We start from the raw sequence: 19,431 nt of genomic DNA, 5'->3' as shown, positions 1-19,431 counted from the left end.
TGTGAGTCTGTCTATGGATGTATGTGCAGAAGCCAGAAGAAAACATCAGATTCCCTGACATTGGAGTTACAGATAGTTGTGAGTTGGCTGATTTGCTAGGAATTGAACTCAGGTCCTCTGCAAGAGCAGCAAGTGCTCTTAACTGTTGAGCCATCTCTCCAGCCCCCTGAATATGTTGTTAAGAGTTTTTTAAAAATTATTTTTAATAACTTGTAAAAAAGAAAACCTACCTGTGACATGGAAGATTTATTAAGTTCATTTGTCTATCTCTCCTTCCTTTCTTCCTTTTTTTTTTTTTTTTTTTGAGACAGGGCTTCTCTGCAGTCTTGGGTTATCTTGGAACTGACTCTGTAGACCAGGCTAGTCTTGAACTCAGAGATTGGTCTGCCTCTGCCTTCCAAATACTGGGATTAAAGGCATGTGTCATCATGCCTGGAATGGTGGTTTGAACAGGAATGGCCACCATGCACTCATATGTGTGAATGCTTCACCCATACAGCATGGTACTATTAGGAGGTGTGGCCTGGTTGGAGGAAGTGTGTCACTGTGGGGGCAGGCTTTGAGGTCTCATATACTCAAGCTACATCCAGTATGGGTCACAGTTGATTCTGCTGCCTTTGGCTCAAGATGTAGAACTCTCAACTACCTCTCTAGCACCATGTCTGCTTGAATGCTGCCATATCCAGCCATCATGACAATGAACTAAACCTCTGAAACTGTAAGCCAGCCCCAATTAAATGTTTCTCTTATAAGAGTTGCCATGGTCATGGCGTCTCTTCACAGCAATAGAACCCTAACTAAGACACTGGACATCTTCCTTTTGGAGACAAGTTCTCACTCTGTATAGCCCAGGCTGGACTGAACTCAAGAGACGCCTGTTGAAAGATTCTGGATGCCAGTATTTATGTCCCATGGAATAATGACTGTCATTTGAACTCTTTTATGACGAACATGCATAGGTTATGTGTAAGTTTAAAAGTTCAATATTTTTCCAGACATTTTAATTGCTCATCTATGTAGTAACTCTAGGAATGCTTTTTTACCTTAGAGGCTACTTTGTATGGCATGAAATAAATACTTCCACGTTCTTCTAATTAGTGTCTGATATATTGCCATTTCCATGCTTTTTCTTTCAACCTTTGTGTCTTCATTTACTTAGAAATTGAATTCTGTTGTAGGCAGAAATTAGTGACTTCCTTTTGTTGAAGTGATCATTCTGAGACAGGGTTTTAGGCACTCAGGATGATCTTGAACTCGTGATGGAGCTGAAGATGACCTTCAACTTTTGATCTTTCTGCTTCTATCCCCCAAATGCTGGTATTATAGTAAGCCACTGTGCCCAGGAATTTTGTTTGCTTGCAACATTTTGTTTTGTTCTTAAGTCTGATCATCTTTGTCCTTTCAATGGATAAAGTCAATTTCCATGGACTGTGCTCCAATTGTACTTGGGTTCACCTGTGCCAGGGGTTACTGGCATTAGGGGTCACTTGCATTAGGGATCATCTGAACTAGGGCTAACCCTCACTAGTAGTTATCTGTATTATACCTGCACTACGGGTGTAATACCCTGTGCTATGGGTCAGCCTATCAGTATTCTTTGGAAGCACAACCTCATGAAAGACAAGGAAAGATGGGAAACCACTGTGTACTCAAGAGCAAAGGAAACTTGCCAGCTAAAGACCTGTTCGAGCTGTGATGCTGAAACTGAGCATCATGTTACAAAGTAGTGTATCCTTGGGGGCTGAAGAAAAGGCTCAGCAGTTAACAGCACTTGTTGCTCTTGCAGAGGAGTTGTGTTCAATTCCCTGAACCTACATGGTAGCTCACAACCATCCTAACTTCAGCTCAAAGGGATCTAATATCTTCTAACATCTCCAGGCACCAGGCATGTATGTGGCATACATTCATATACATAGGCAAAACACATACATAAAATGAAAAATAAATAAATCTAAAAAATGTTTTAAATGAGAAAGCAGTGTATCCAAAAGAAGCCTGTAATTTGGTTAAATAGCTTTTAAGGTTATTCTTTAAGTTTTGGTATTGAAGTGATGGTTGGGCCAGATGTGAACATAACAGGATCTTAGGTGAACAACATGTGGAAACTCTTTGCCCAGCCATTGTGACTCAGAACCTAAAATTAATTCAAAGTCACAATGTTTAGAAAGAGACAAATGCCCTATGAGTTCATGTAGGTGCTGAGCAGATTAGTGAAATGCAGAAACAATTGTAATATCTCCAGCATGCTCCTGAGGCAAGAAATGGTGTGCAAGAGAAAAAGATAGAACCAAAACAGCTAAGAGAAATGAGAAGTTCTAAGTCAAGGTGGCTGTGGCATAATGGTGAGAGCTAACTCCACAGAATATATGCCTATGATGAGGGCTTTGCATGCTGGCTGAGAGACAGGATGGATCCGATGCACAGTAGATGGGGATACAGTTGCCACGACCTGTGTGAGTGGAGGCACATGAGCAATCCAGATGACCCAAGCTCATCTGAGCAACTAGCTGAGGACAGCGGCACCGTTCATTGGAGTGGAAATGGAATGACTTTAGAGGGGAGGAACAAGGAAAGTAGCCTGTTTGGGACAGGCTGGTGGTAAGATGGCTGAGGGACAATCAGGTGGAGAACCCTGGAAGACAGTTAAAGATGACTGTGGCAACTGCCAAGGAGAATACTGTTCTGGAGTGAGTGAGGGCCATTATGGTAGCATCAACTGAAACTGCCGGAATGCGTGGAAGTGCTCAGGAAGAGGGAGGAAGAAGAGCCAAGATGGACGATGAGTCTCTACTTCCTGACTGTTATACACTTGATTAGCTGCCTCTTCTCCTGCCTCCATATCTTCCCTGCCACGGGTTACGTCCCCTCTAACTGTGAGCCGGTACAAACTCTTCTTCCTTCAAGCCCTTTCTCGTGAGCTATTTAGTTGCAGTAATCAGAAAAGTAACCATTACACCAAGAAACCCCAACCATGACTGGAAGAGGCAGAAGCGGAGAAGACAGCAGCGGGTGTCAGCGGCAGGAAAGAGCCACCCAGAGAGCATGAAGACACGGAGCCATGTGATGGGGGAAGGAACACAAAGTTCAGTCAAACGCCAGAAGATGAGTCTGAATCCATATTGACGATCTCAGCAGGGAAATTTGATGGGGAGGTGGCTGCTGCACTGTGGGGTTCGAGGGAGTGGCTGCACTGGTAGCAGATGCAGGGGAAGAAGGAAGGCAGAAGTCTAGCTAGATGGGAGCTTAAGGTCACAGGAGTCATTCAAACCTGTCTCTAAACTGGTCTGTCCTGGTGCTTTGTCATACATTATGCTGCACACTGGTTCTCCTCACCTGGACATCCTGCCTATAGGTTTGGAGTCCGTGTGCCCAGCCTCACACCTGCAAAGGGCTCAACTGAAGTTCACACAAGGAACATGGTTTCTGTTGTGATTCACATTTGTGACATGAAGATGGACATCTCAAACCATTTGACCTATTAACTCATACACAAGGCTTGATCTGGAGCTACACAGATGCGATGTCAGGTTCTTTTGTAACTCTTCCCTGGGGGCAAGATGACTCCATGGCTAAGTTCCATCCTTGCTCCAAGAGCCTAGCATAGGGCATTTCAAGGCATCTTCTAAGCCTGACTAGAAATCTTGCTGGAGGGGCCAACAGCTGCAGCCACAGGGGACATGCTCAGTGAGGATCACATCTTCTCCATGATTACACGTGCCAAAGCCTTTTATTTTGTATTCAGCTAGCATTTACAACCTTTAAATATTAATACTCATTAATATTAATGTTTGAACACCAAATCAGTTTAGCTTCCAAGAAATTACTAGATTTTATATTAGCCATTCATTCATTTATCTAATATACATTGATTAAGTGCTAGGTGATGTTTGAGGCAGCTGGACAGAGCTGGAGAAACCTGGAAAAATAAATAAGACCTACTCTACTTGATTTTAAGAGTGCCACATGTGTTAACATGCACAGCTACAACCAACACATAAGATAAGGCATGTAGAAACACTTATATGTGTATGTGAGTGTATATAGGCACATACAAGCTAAATATCCCTTACCCCAAATTTTTGGGACAAGAAATATTTCAGTTTATATATTTCTTCTTCAAATTTTGGGATACTGCCATGTACATAATAGGACATCTTAGGGATGAGACTTCAGTCTTAAACACAAAATTCTTTAATGGCTCATATACATTTATAGTATGGATACAAACCCTAAAGGTATTTGTTATTGTAGATAGTATTGCTACGTAGCCCTGACTAGACATAAACTCATTATGCAGCTGAGGCTAGCCTCAAATTTACAAGACTCCTTCTGCTTGAGCTTCCTTAAGTGGTAGCATTATTGGTATATGCTACCGTGTTGAAGCTGAAGGTAGTTTTACACAACAGTTCTTGTGTACCAGCTTTGACTACAACTCATCATGTACACCATGTGTGGAATTTTCCAGCTGTGTCAGCACTCAACAGACTTTTAGAGTTGGGCATATTTTGGATTACATAAATTTGAACACACACAATTTTCCATTTAGCACATGGGGTGGGAGATGAGCACAGATGAACCCATAGCCCTGTCTTTTACACGTGACCATAATGTATAGGGTATAAAAGGGAGATACCTGAGTCCAGAAGGATGGGCAATAATGGTATGTCTGGGTAGAGGGTGGAGGAAGAAGGGCCTTACCGGTAGATGCAAGAATGAAGTATTGGGCTGAACACACGGCACATGAAACAATGTACTGTGGTAGATATAAAAATAGGAAAACCAATGGTGAGGACAGTTACTTACTTCACCTGTCATGCCCTGTCGTGTGAGCCGTGTGTATGGGTGTCTGGAGCTAAGGCTGCAGACAGTTGTTGGGGGTGGGGAGATGATCTGAAAACCCTGTTGGCTGTGTTAAGTAGTCTGCACGGTGAGCTGCAGGAAAGGACGCCTGGGGGTTCTAAATCAGAGTGGACAGGACTTGTGATTTAACTAGGTGTCCCAGCTAGCAGATGATAGACCGGAAGAGGTGGGATGGGAAGAACAGATGTGAGCTCAGAAGTTTTTCAATAGCTCAGACAAGTGCGAAGGAGGAAAGTGAAAGCAGCAAATCAGATGGCAACATTGTACATGGGGGTGACTGGCAAGGAGAGGGCTACTTCTCTAGAAGGGTATACTGGGTCCAAAGAACACTCAGGCAGAGGTGTCTAAAGGCAGCCAGACATTGGAATTAGAATCTTGGGCCACTATGCAACCAAGAGACAAGGAGGATGAGAAAGAGAAACCTATTTCATCTATCCCCTACAAAGATCATACCAGAATTCTCTTCCTTCCCCTCAGCCTTAGATTTCCATATGAACAGTTGGGAAGGCACATTGGAACAGTGCACATGTGTGTGTGAGAGCACATACTTACACTTAGTAGCACTCAGCTCAGAGGGACACAGGAACAATGGTCCATAGATCACAAGTTCATATATGCATGTCCAAAAACAATAGACATCTCTCTCTCTCTCTCTCTCTCTCTCTCTCTCTCGATGAAAGGAACACATACAGGCCTATAGACCATAGAGGGATCACATACAGTTCCATAGACACACTAAGGCACACATACATTTACATGTCCTTAGGTCACAGAACACAAACATTCATATGTGTCTGTAGACAATAGGAGGCACATACATGAACACTCCCACAGATCAAACAGGAGTGCAGACAAGCACATAAACCACAAAGGGTCACACACATTTCCATAGGTCCCTGCTATCATAGTACCTTCCTGCCAGGAGAGGATCCACACACACATACCTATATACCCATCAGCCGCATAAGTCTAAAAACACAAGGGGCCACTCACACATGTGGAAATCAGCCTAGACAGGCAATGAGATCTGTTTCCTAGAGAGCGAGGTGTGCTTTGCATCTCTGCAGTGGGGGCTTCTCATCAACCCAGCTGATGACCCGGAAGGCCAGGGAACAGGCCTATGTGGTCCTCGGGACTCCTCCCACAGTTCCAACATACAAAGCAGTACCCTAGGAGGCAGCTAAAGCCCCTGTGCTTCTATTGTCCCACTCTATCCACTCGAAACCCCTCTCAGGTGAGCCACTGTGACCTGGAACTGCCTCTCAGCTAAGAGCCAGCTAGCATCCCCAAGTCCCCCTCTCCTACCGAAGAGCTTCTGCAGGACTTGGCCGTCATAGAGATCTTCAGCCAGGTCCTTCACAATGATTCTTTCTCCCACCAACACATCGTTGATCCAGTCGATGAGCACCTACAGACAGATTGCGAGAGTCAGAGAAGAGTGGCTGCCTGTGTGTTTGGAAACCAGCTTTCTCATGCTGGACAATTCTACATGAACTTCATTCTTAATTAAGATCAGTAGAGTCATGGGACCAGTGTGCAAATATAGGTGTGAGCCCCAGTACACCTGTGCGTTTGCAGAGTGTGCTGGCTAGTTTGTTGTCAACTTGACACAAACGAGTCTTCTGAGAGAGGGACCTCAAATGAGAAAATACCTCTGGTGATCTGACTGTATCAAGTCTGTAGGACATTTTCTTTTCTTTTGGTTTTTTGAAACAGGGTTTCTCTGTATTGCTTTGGAGCCTGTCCTGGAACTCGCTCTGTAGACCAGGCTGGCCTCGAACTCACCTGCCTCTGACACCCAAGTGCTGGGACTAAAGGCATGCGCCACCAATGCCCAGCTGGACATTTTCTTAATTAGTGATTAAACTGGGAAGGGACCAGTTCATTGTGGGTAGTGCCACTCCTGGCCTGGTGGTCCTGGATGCTGTAAGAAAGCAACCTGAGGCCAGGCGTTGGTGGCCCACGCCTTTAGTCCCAGGACTTGAGAGGCAGAGGCAAGTGGATCTCTGTGAGTTCAAGGCCAGCCTGGCCTACAGAGTGAGTTCCAGGACAGGCTTCAAAGCAATACAGAGAAACCCTGCCTCAAAACAAACAAACAAACAAACAAACAAAAAAAAGAAAGAAAGAAAAGAAAAGAAAAAGAGGAAGAAAGAAAGCAGGCTGAGCAAGCCTTGAGCAATAAGCCAGTAAGCAGTGTTCCCCGTGGCCTCTGCATCTATTCTTGCCTCTGGTTTCCTGCCTTGTTTGAGTTCCTGTCCTGACTTCCCTTAGTGATGAACAACAAAAATCTAAGCTGAATAAACCCTTCTCTCCAAGTTGTTTATCATCATGGTGTTTTATGACAGCGAATGAAACCCTAACTATGACACTGAGGTTAGTCTTGCTAGTGGGGCAGTTGCAGTGAGTCTGCTGACCATCTCTGGCTCTGCCAGGCATTCCCCTAATGGTATGGGCTTCATACCAGGCAAGGGTATGGAGGCTGGAGTCATGCAAATGGATCAAAACCCCCACTCCACCTACTAACCTGTGTGTGCACCATTGCCATCTGCAGCTTTACACACATGTGTCTGCATCTCTCTGGTGTCCATGATGTTCATGTCTCTGCCCCTCTGTGAACTGTGGTTTACTCACAGCTCTATGCAGGTGCACACTCTTGTCATCTCTGAACTTGAGCATGCCCATCTTTGTCATGTGTGAGTCTGAGACAAGCTAGTTACTTCTGCTGAGCCTCTGGTCCTGATCTCTAACACTGTGGACCAAAGTACTCCCTGTGTTAGGCAATAGAAAAGAATTACCTATGACAATGGCCAAATAGTCCATGGAAGGAGTTACTGTCAGCTGGTCATGTCAGGAAGCAGAGAGAGACGGGTGCTGGTACTCAGCTCACTTTTGTCTCCTTTTCATTCTGTCTGGGACCCCAGCCCATGGAATGGTGCTCCCCACACTAAGAGTGGGTTTTCCTACATCAGTTTAATATAGATGACTGCTCACAAGCATGCTCAGAGGTTTGCTTCCATAGTCATTCTAAATCTCATCAGTTGACAGTCAAGAGTAACCATCACAAGGTCCCACCTAGGTGGGGTGCACAGAGGAGTAAGCAGCAATGAATGCTTCCCTTGGTTTGGAGGAGCCTCTGAAAAGAAGATGACAGGGCTGAAGACTAGGATTTCAAGGTGACCATTGTAGCCTAGATCTGGAAAATCAAAGCTCTCCCTTGAGTGAGGTTATGACCTGCTGGGCAGGGATCTGCTTTGCTCATACCCAGCAATGCACACCTCCACTCTTTCTCTTGGGCAAGCCAGGTCCTTGGTCTAGGAGATCATTGTTTGGAGCCCAAACAGCAGAGCTTTATCTGATTGTTTCCTCTTGGATCATTAGAGCACTGCCCAACCCAGCACAGAAGTATACAATGCCAAGACTAGCTGTTAGCTGTGCTGGTTTGAATGGGAATAGATCCCATAGGTTTGTATATTTGAATACCTGGTCCCTATTTGATGGAACTGTTTGGGAAGGATTAAGATCTATGGCCTTGTTGGAGGAGTCACTGGGGTTCCCCCACCGCCTTATGCTTATGGATCAGATATAAGCTCTTAGCTACTGCTCCAGCATTATGCCTACTTGCCTGCCTGCTGCCATGCTCCCTGCCATGATGGTCATGAACTCTAACCCTCTGCAACTATGAGCCCCACACTAAAAGCCTTCTTTTTAAAATTGCCTTAATCATGGTGTTTTGTCATGGCAATAGAAAATTAACTAAAATACCAGCACAGAGTTAACCCTCTCCAGTATTGGCCCTCCTAGGTACACCCCAGAGAGGTACAAGGGCCTCAACTGCAGCTGTCCCACTTTTTCAATGCATTGCAAAGGGAGGGCTCAGGTTCCTCCTGGGCCAGGGGAGCCATCAAGAGAGGGCCAGTCTGTGGGGCTTGTACTGAGGCCCAGAGAATGAAGGGTAGTATGATCCCAAGCCCAGGCCACTGAAGCGGCATTTAATCAGCTCCTCCAAAAAGACTGCCTTCAATCCTGTAGTGTTTCACAACAGTTCATCTCTCACATGGCTTTGTTCCGATGTGTTAGGGGCAACTATGGGGACATTATTCTGATTCTACTTTTGAATAGCGTGACTACTGGTGGTGGTGGTGGTGGTGGTGGTGATGGTGGTGTGTGTGCGTGCGTGTATGTGATGTATCCATGGGAGCACACTTGCATGTGGGCAGGAGTGTTCATATGTAGAGACCAGAGGTTGACTGTGGTCATCTCCATCCATTATTCTTTACCTCATATTTCTGAGACAGGGTTTCTTCACTGAACTTGAAGTTCACTATTTGTTGAGAGACTCCGTGCCCCTCTTCTCTCAGTGAAAGGCTTCAAGTGCATGCCAGTACACCTGGTTTCCATCCTGTGGCTTCTAGGATCCAGAATGCTTGCATATCAAGCACTTTACCCACTAAGCCATCTTCCAGAGCCCCATCTGCCTGCTTTTATAGTTTTCTTTTTCTCACCTCCTGCTTTTTCTCCAGTCAATGCATATGAAATACCTGGTATTCATAGCATACTATGCTACACTGGGGGATATAATGGTTCTAAAGAAAGGGAAGTCTCTAATCCCAAGAGGTTCACTGGAAGGGAGGCTAGGAGAGAGAGGAGGGGAAAGGATGGAGAAGAGAAGAGAGAGAGGGAGGAAGAGAGAGAGAGAGAGAGAGAGAGAGAGAGAGAGAGAGAGAGAGAGAGAGAGAGAGAAAGTAAGCACCTACTCCAGGAGCTGGAGCACATGGAGATGACACTAACACACTAAAGCCGAGGGGGTCAATGCTACACAGAGAGGCTGAGTCATAGCGATGAGCATCAGAGAGGACTTCTTGGAGGAAGTGGTGTGCAGGACGCCAGAGGCAATCTAAGTAGAGGGAGCTGCTTAAATAGAGGCCTGGGGACAGGGAGTGCTGCAGCCAGCATTCAGCTGTCCCTGTGTTGCTAGGTAGATTATGTGAGGCTGAAGAGAGCCAGAAAGACTCAATTATCAAATGACCCTGAACTTGATAGAAAACTACAGATAGGCTTTGAGCAGGAAAACACTATAAGTGAACTTGTGAACAAAGGAGAGGGACATAGGTCAGGGGACAAGAAGAGACAAGTGAATGGGAAAAGAGTTGCTGCATGATGGCCAATGTCCCACATACAACCTTTTGTTCATACAACATTCCTTCCCCAACCATTTTTTTCTTCTTCTTTTCTGTCTTTCTTTTTCTGAGAAACAGTTTCAAGTACTCCAGGCTGGCCTCAAACTCTATATTGCTCAGGATAACCTTGGATTTCTGATCCTTCTGCCTCCACTTCTTCTCAAATGCTGGGATTACAGTCATGTATCACTATGCAGCCAATGCTCTGCTGGGGATTGAAACCAGAGCTGTGTGCATGCTAGGAGAGTATTCTACCAACTGATCCACACTCTCAGCCCCCAATTCCATCTCTCTAAACCAGATAGACCATAAACGAATCACTTGGCTTCCTAAGACTTAGTTCCCTCATCTGGAAAGTGGGCTGTTCCTAACTGACTTTCTAAGTTCCTTTTGAGGGACTTTGATATGACTATGCCCTCCTTGTAATGTCCCCTGTATGGTGTCTTCACAGAATAGGCAGTGTATAGACACCTGCCAAGGCCAGGAGGGGGCTGAGGAGAATTCTAGAACCTCTCCTCATCTCTTCTTACCTTCATCAGCTCTTGAAGTTTGGGATCACTGCGTGAGTTTGGATCCACCATCGTCCGCACCTCATTCTCCTCTGTAAAAGGAAATGGCCTTTGTATTGACTGCTGCCTACTGCAAAGAGAAGCCTCTCTGATTGAGGCTGAGATTAGCCAGAGTGCTGGGAATAGGTATGTATGAGCATTCAGCCCTAAGAGAGGAAGAGGAGACAGCAGGAATGTAAGAGCCAGAAAGGAGCGCTGAGACACGCTGTCTTCTGGGCATGACATGATCACTACACTCATGATCTCACAGCAGCTGTGGTTACCTGAACCACAAGACCAAGCCAGACAGAATGCCATCCTGGATGGAGGAGGGGCTCTAGAGGCTCCACCCCTTGCTGAGGAGGGGTTAGGGGCAGTTGGTGGTCACTGAGGGAGCTGAACGATTCTTTCTTTGGCTGTGTGTCCACTTGTGGGTTGCAAATGTTCCAGTGGATAGCTCCCCAGCTGTGCACATATAGGCAGCATTAGTTGGCTTTAGTTGGTCATTAAAAAGAAGGGGAGGAAGAAGAGATGAAGTTGGGAGGGGGAACATGTTAATAAATTTAGAAGTTGAAGAGAAAACAGAAGTGGACACAATCATATTTCATTACATGCATGCATGGAATTCTCAAAGATTAAATTCTTAAAATTAAAAAAAAAAAAAAGCCCTAAAACTAAAACAAGAGCTAGAAAAGGAGAAGGAGTTTGGTGAGAGTGCCTAAGCTATGGGCGCTAAACCAGTCTAGATACAAGGACAGTTACCCAGCATGGTGTCCTCGGGGTCCAGCTCGAAGGAGATGGGGCTCAGGGGCAGGTTGATGGCGTTCATTCCTTCCTCCTGGAACTCAGACACTGAAAGACAAGGAAGAGCCTGGTCACACGTCAGGGAAGGATGACAGGGATGACAGGGTAGGGGGAGGACTCTCCACAACATCCCTGATCAATACTGATGTTGAGAGAATGTTTCTCCTCTCCCAGACAGTTAGCTCATAGTTGCTCCACAGCTGCTCTTTCCTAAGGTGACATAATTGTCCCTTTAATCTCAATTTTCTGCCTGCCTCCTTCTCACTTTCTTGAGAAAAGGGGAGTCATAAATGCAGAGATCCATCTTCTCCCAGAGAAGATCCTGGGGCAAACAGGAGCAGGGTGCTCTCTAAGGCTTGCCTTTGGCCTCTGCCTATCCTTCCTCCAGGGTTGGTGCACTGTCCCTGCCTCCTCACTGTGGACAGGATGAAGAGGGCCACAGTTTCAGGCTGTGATCTCCCGAGCCTTTTCCACATGCAGTTCAACCCTCCTCTGCCTTCCTGAGACATTCTTCCATGATCTGCCTGCCCTCTACCCTGCTTCTCACTCCAGCTGCTGTGGACTCTAGGCTCCGGTTTGGCTTCCTCAGCTCTCATGAACTGTGGGACCATGTCCAGGCAGTATCACTTTATAGTCCTGCATCGTTAGCTGCAAAAGAACTTTCAATGGGGGACCACTAGCAAACAGTTTTCTATTACATTTAATTTAATTTATTTTGGTGTGTGCATGTGTAATATGGAGGACAACTTTTGGGAGTAGATTCTCTTCTTCTATCATATGATTGAACTCAGATAATCAGTCATGGCAGCATGCACCATTACCCACTGAGCCATCTTGTCAACCTGACTACTAATTTTTTAATTTTTTAAGTACTGTAAATCCACAGCCCAATTTAGCAAAACAAACAAACAACAACCACAACTAAAAAAAAAAAAAACAAAACAAAACATGAGAGCGGGTTGGTGCTCCTTCAAGTACACAACCCCATGAACCTTGGGGGAAAAGATTCCTGCCCCCAAAGTCAGTTGTGCACCACACACTTGGTGTTGACCTTGGCTTTCTCCTCCTAAAAGCTGGAACTCACATCCTCTCACTTTTCACTAATTAAGCACAGAAGGGTTATTTTCTCTGAAGGTGTTGGTCATTGGGAGGTTTGAAGGTACTAATACAACAGCAGCAATCAACCTTAATGAAAGCAACATCATTCCATTTTATTTATAGACTCAGACCTCCCTGACTGCAGCCTAGACTTGGGAGGCAGCTACTTATCCGTCTATAGCTGGATAGGGAATGCATCAGCTGCACCAACACAGAGAAACAGGCCAGTGGACTCTTGTATGTAATATATGTATGTTGTACATGTATGCATGTATGTGGGTATGCATGACCTGCATACAGGGCCCAGAAGAGGACACTGGATGTCTTCCTCTATTATTCTCTGCCTTATTCCTTTGAAACAGGGTCTCTTACTGAGCCTGACATTTCCACCCTCAGTGCTAGGGTTATGGGTAGATAGTTATGCTCAACTTTTATGTGGGTACCAGGGATTCAAACTCAGATACACGTGCTTGTGGAATAAGTGCTCTCACCCACTGAGCCATCTCCACTGCCCTGTGAGCAGCAGGCTTTTAACATTCGTTGGGACATTACCCAGCTCCTGTCTCCATATTTATTGACCTGCCCTTCTGTATAACCCTTGATAAAGCATAGCAGAAAAATACAGGTGACCTCAAAGCTCCAATGAGCACATATAGGGCTGCATTCATTTTCCAGCTAACCACACTTCCTTCTTAGGATTTACATATGCTTTGCTCTTTTCCAGTCCGTTTCTTTCTTTTTTGAGACAGAGTCTCTCTCTATAGTGCTCTGGCTGGCCTGGAACTCACTATGTTGACCATGTTGGTCATGAACTCACAGAGACCCACCTGCTTCTGACTCCTGAGTGCTACTACACCTGTCAAAAGCACAGCTTTTATTACTCACCACACCCTCCAGGGGGTTACCAGGCAGTGGAAATAGCCATGCTTACATACCGGTGTGAGAGTAGTCCAGGCAGCCCTGCTGCTTCCTGGAATACTGGGGCTCCTGACTGCCTCTGACTCTTCTACTTGTCTCTGCCTAGGTCTGTGGGGCTTTACACAATCTTTTATATCTCAGTAAATTAAGCACTCATGCCTTTAGCTTCACCAAACACATTTTAAGTACTCAAAGGTCCTTGGTTCTGTGGTCCCCATAACATGGTGATGCAACATTTCTCACATAGGAAGTCTAATTGTCTGATGTGCTCTTAGGAGATCCAGTTGGCCCACACACTGAGGACATTCACCTGAGAAGTTCAGCCAGGCCTGATGAATGAGTCTCTGCTTACTCTACCATTTGTAAATCTACTGAGATCTCAAGTTTAGATATCCAACACAGAACTTAAGATTCAGCACCCTCATGCCTACCACAACTATGCAAAAATAGGTCCACTCTCTCCCTATCCTTCTCCTCTGTAGGAGGCACCACTGTTTACACTAGGGTTGTCCCACCTGCTCCTCAAGGCTGTTCACAGGCTACACATGACCTAGGTATCTATGGATATGGCCCGACACAGAACTGTAAACATACTTAAATCATGAAGAGGTAGGGGTGTGTGTGTGTGTGTGTGTGTGTGTGTGTGTGCGTGTGTATGTATCTGTATGTATGTATATATGTATATGTACATATGGATACAAATATGTGTGTGGGTCCTTGGTTGTACGGTGCTTGAGCATTTACTTAGAAGATGAATGTTTTGTAACAAATGTAAATATTCTTTTGAAGCACCCTCATTTACCTGATAGTTAAGTTGAAATCTGGAGAGCCTCCACTTGGGCTCTTTCCCCTCACCCTTTGTATCAAACATACTGACTAGCTAGTTCTCTAGGCCCCTCCAACAAGTCAGGAGCCCAGTCCAGCCCCTCTTCACCAACACTTTCCACCCCCAGTCCTGGCTCAAGTGACCATTCTCCTCCATCTGCCCATCAGATCCACCTCCTCCCCATCTTTGCGGAGCTGCAAAGGCGATTCTGAGACCAGACCAGCTGCCTGGAAGGAGCAGAAACAGCAGGAGGTTTAGATCAACTGAGGCACCTGGAATGGACACTTTATAACCTGTTGCGTTGCCTGCACGCTGTGCAGTGGGCTCCAGGTTCCCAGCTTTGTAAACTCGCCACCCTTGCTGGGGTGGGCTTTGGTGACACAGTTTTCTTTAAGTCACTTCTGCCCCTGCAAGTAAGTCCTCACCCATTTTCCTGTAGTAACGCCAATAAAATTCATGGCTCACCAAATTGTTCTCTGATGGTATCTCTACTTTGATTTGCCATGGGTTCCTCATCTGGAGTGAGTAGATACGTGTATTGTGTCTCCACAGGAAAAATTTTGTCACAACAATAGCCAAAGATGACCTTGAACTTCTGAAGCCCTGGCCTCTACCTCTCGGGTGCTAGGACCACAAGCATGTATTATCAGCTCCCTGGTATGTGGTGCTTGGGACTGAACACAGAGCTTTCTGCATGCTAGGGAGCAGTCTACCAGTGCAGCTTCTCTCCCACCTTTCACTGCTGGAGTAAGCTTTGTCTTTGTTGACCAGATTCCCAAATAGGCCAGACAGAAGAGTGCTTGGCAGCCAGACTGCTTAGATTCAAACCCGGGCTCTACCACTTTCTGGCTGTTTGACTTGGACAAGTCCACTAGTTTCCTGGGCCTCGGTTTCATCATCTACAGGATGGGAGTGATGATAATATTTCCAATTCTAGTCTGTTGGAAAGGTACAATGAATTTCTGGTCCCTGAGGAGAGCCATAGAAACGCAGGGCACTACTGTTATGATAACGCTTGAAGGGGACCTTGGCAGATTCCATGGCAGGCAAGGGTGACCAAGGCAGAGGGACAAACATGCCAGGAAGACAGAGCTTAAGTGAGAAGTTTTATTAGAAAGGGGAGGGAGAGGGAAGGAAAGAGAAAAGAGGTGAAGAGACACAGAGACACAGAGAGGACAGAAGAGAAGAGGGAGACAGGAAAAGTCCTGGAAAGAGAGAAGGAAAGAGACAGGGAAAGAGAGAGCGGAAAGAGTGTAGTGGATGTGGATCTTTCTTTTAAAGTGGTCCTTTGCACCTGGGCTGACCAGGGTACTGCCTGAGTGCATTTTGCCAGGTGACAGGGGCAGGCCAGCATAATTCCTGAATCCTTATAACTACTGCTACTTAAAAATGACATCTCTGATACTCTCTGTACCCTGGTAAGTATTTATTGAGTAAGTAACCCAGACTATAAAGGTCACACTTCAGGGCACAGGCTAGATACAGAGTCAGAATTTACCCAAGGAGTTTAAAAAAAAGAAAAGAAGGAAGAAAGAAAGAAAGAAAGAAAGAAAGGAAGGAAGAAAGAAAGAAAGAAAAAGAAAGAAAGGCTTTCAAAGTATTGTAGGGGGTGGGGAGTGGGGAGAGTGGGGTGTTGGGCTAGGAATCATTTACATTTAGTCTGAACATGAGCCTGACGCTCTGTGTGCATGCATGTGTGTTATGTGTGTTTCTGAGATAAAATTTGCACCTTGTGGTTGTTTTGTTCTTTTGAGACAGGGTCTTGCAGGTAGCCCAGGCTGCCCTAGATTCACTATGTTGCACATCCTGGCCTCAAACTTGCATCAATCCCTCTGCGGCCAGTCTGCATTTTGTGAAGGAAGAAAACCCACATCTGTCCCAAATGTAGCTGGAGCCAGAGTATAATTACAGCGGTCTCTAAATACCTCCTAACTGGGAAGATGATATTCCCAGCCAGGACTCCTAAAGGTGGGTCTGAATGAGGTCCCCCATTGTGGAGCGTTGTTTAGAATGTTTTCAGATGAACACAGCTACGGTCAGAACTCCGCCCTCTGGCCTGCCTCTTTAATTCACTCACAGAGACATAACAAGCCCCAGAAGAAAGGCTCAGATATGCTTGCAATTGGAAATGGGTGTTTGGAAGAAACCTTTGGGCAGGAACCCCATTCCCGTTCCATTAACCGCTGACTCAGAGCCAGTTGTTTGTAAAAAGCCAATATGCAAACTGCTCAGTCTGCGCCTGGCCCCCGCCCCACGAAGCTCCATTAGCAGCCACTTTCCCAAAACAGCCCGCCTGCTTTGGAAGGTTCCTTTCTATTCAACCCGAGCTGGGCCCAGCGGCAGCCTGCTTGCCAATCCCTAAGCTCGGAAAGACAAAGGGTTGTGACTGAATTTTCTTAGAGCAGAATCTGAAGATGTTGTTTACTCTAGAACGGTATGAAGCGCTCAGCCTGAGGGTGCAGCCTTCAGTGGCTCACCGGCCATTAGTCATAACTTAATAAAATCGTAAATGGCCGGCTGGGAAAGCTCCGAGATTGCCTTAGTTCACCCCAGGAAAGGGGATTTCTTTTTTTCATTTTATTTTCTAGAAAATGCCATCTGAAATGATTTCCAAGTGCCCAGCAGAAGGCATATTTGGGAATTTGAAAGAGCTGGATTCGAATCCCTCTCTGGTTTTTATTAGCTGTGGGATCTGATGTGGCTTCCTGCAGTTAGGTCTAAAATATTCTCTTGAAATAACAGCGTAGCTGGCACTTCTGGTTTCCTCCAGTGTTTTTATTCTTTTGGGAAACCAAAACAAACAAACAAACAAACAAACAAACAAAAACATTTTAATTGAGGAGCCACCTGTCCCTCTTGTGTCCGGTCCCAATTGAGATTCTCATTGTTTCAAGTCAGTCATGATGCTCTGCATCTGCATTGGGGGCCATAAGCTACAACTCCAGTCACTGACCTGCGGGGGGGGGGGGGGGGGAGTGTGGGGGGGCGGGGGGAGGGGGGATATTTCTAGGAGTTTCTAGGAGTAACATACCTCTGTTTAAGAAAGAGTCGGAGGAACATAAGTGCCCCCTTCCCTATCATTATTGTATCAGGCTATTTTTCTTTTACATTAACTTGTATAATACTTTATTTTAAAATAAAGGCATTTTCATCCATGATCTCTCATGGCTGTATCAGGCTATTATCTGTAAGCTTGCCACAGCTATTTTATAGCCAAGAGGTGAGTGAGCCTAAAGAAGAAGTTAATTAATATGCTGAAGTTTGACAGCAATGAGGGAAAAGAAAAGGGTTTTGTTGATACCAGTGAGCTATCGCCCCTGGAATCACCCTTTACTATTTAAACTGGAAAAGTACGTGTTTCTTGGTCCAGGGGCACATCTACACAATCAATGTACAGGAACCGATACTACGTTGAGAGCATAGGACTGTAATTGATGGTAACTTTACCTCCTCTTTCTCTCCAGGAAGAACAGAATAGCTACCAGGCTTGCTGAACCGTAAAGTTCTATTTTTGGGAACCCAAAGAACCCCAGGAGAGAAACAAGAATGGAAAAATGAATGAAGTTTCTAAAAGTAAAAGAGAGTTGGGGGTGGAGCTTAGCTGGTGCAGGTGTTTGCCTGGCACACGTGAGCCCTGGGTTCCATATGCAGGAAGTGGAGCACAATTAACCCAAGCCCTGGACAAGTGAAGACAGGAAGATCAGAGGTTCAAGACCATACACAGTGAGTTCGAGGCACCATAATTATATTCATCAACTGAGAAGCACCTCTGTCTCTGGAGTCTGGAGACCTGCCTCACTCTGCTCTCAGGACTGGGAGGGACAGGCCCAGGGGAACAATGGGATCAGTGTGCTGCACTCCAGGCACCAGATGGGAACCAGAGGAGCTTCTGTGGAATGACTCTGATGCTGAACTCTGGGGAGTGCAGCGGTTCCCAGAAAAAGGGCCATCTGAATAGGATTTTGAAGCATCTAAATTCTCATCTAACACACGTAGACTCCCAAAAGCAGGAATGTGAAAAGTAGGAGGTTTGGGAAGAACAGGGCAGGGGTTGAGACAGTGGCCATGATGTCTGAACACTAATTTTGGAGTACACACATTTAAGGAGGGGGAAGTAAGGGAGGGGCAGAGAAGTGGATTGGCCCAGAGTTAGAGCTGTGGGCTTAATCATAAGAAGGGAAAAGCAGAATGCCCCCAATGAACAAGATATAAGGGAGTACCCAAGACTACAGGAGGTGCCATTATCACTGTACAAGCTGACTGCCCTCCCACATATTAGAAAGAACGACTGGAATTTGAAACTAAAAGCAGTGTTATTGTAGTAGCACAAAAAATGTAATGCTTAGGGAGAAACCAAACTAAATGTGAATAGGATTGACATAGCAATATAAACCTCTCAGTTAAAACCATAGGAAGATATTTCGTTGTCATTGACTCTCATGCAAAGGCAGCACACAGTTCTGACAGTAGACTTCAAGACACTAGTAAAGCTATCATAGTCAAAACAGGATGGCATTGATAAGAGCTTAATGACACAGAACAGAGAACTCAGAAACAGACCCAGACAGGATCTCATGGATCCTGGCTAGCCTTACCATGTAGTTGAGGGTGATCCTGAACTCCTAATTCTCCTGCCTCCACATCCCCACTGCTGGGATTATAGATGTATTTATCACACTTGGTTTAGGTAGTGCTGAAGATGGAACCCAAGGCTTTGTGCATGCTAGACAAGCACTGTACCCACTGAACTCCACCCCAGTAACCCCAATTCACCTCTGTTGAAGGCACAAAGGCAATTCTACACAGAAAACAGTCTTTTAAATAAAGGATCCTACAGTGAATGGATGTCCAGAGGTAGAAAAGTCAACAAAGACACAGATTACAAACCTTTCCCCAAACTTGAAATAACCATAGACCTAAGTCTAAAGTATGATGCTATAAGAAGCTCATCTGTCTCTCTAAAAAATTGAAAAAAAAGGGGGGGGGGACATTGACCTTGGGTGTGGCAATGCAGTTATTTTTAAGATAAAACAGTAAAAGGAAACCTGTAAAAGCAATCTATTGACCCTTATAAAAACAACTACTCTATGAAGGACACTGCTAGTTAATGAAAAGGGGCTAGGGAGATGGCTCAGTGGGTAAAGTGCTTGGTATACAAGCATGAGGACCCAAGTTTGATTCCCAGCACCCACACTGAGCA

The 19,431-nt window shown here is 45.4% G+C and overlaps 1 protein-coding gene across 1 annotated transcript in view; it reads right to left on the bottom strand.

Annotated features, from left to right (window-relative positions):
* Parva (parvin alpha) overlaps positions 1 to 19,431 on the bottom strand; it is a 158,158-nt gene that overhangs the window by 38,243 nt on the left and 100,484 nt on the right. The window contains exons 2-4 of the mRNA XM_051192698.1: positions 11,348 to 11,437; positions 10,568 to 10,638; positions 6,166 to 6,268 (exon numbers count right to left, since the gene is read on the bottom strand). Coding sequence (XP_051048655.1) covers positions 6,166 to 6,268; positions 10,568 to 10,638; positions 11,348 to 11,437 — 264 coding nt within the window. The remainder of the gene's footprint in view (positions 1 to 6,165; positions 6,269 to 10,567; positions 10,639 to 11,347; positions 11,438 to 19,431) is intronic.

The sequence above is a fragment of the Phodopus roborovskii genome, unplaced genomic scaffold, assembly GCF_943737965.1.
Source record: "Phodopus roborovskii unplaced genomic scaffold, PHOROB, whole genome shotgun sequence".
Taxonomy (NCBI): Eukaryota; Metazoa; Chordata; class Mammalia; order Rodentia; family Cricetidae; genus Phodopus; species Phodopus roborovskii.
This window is presented reverse-complemented; position numbering and strand designations above follow the sequence as displayed.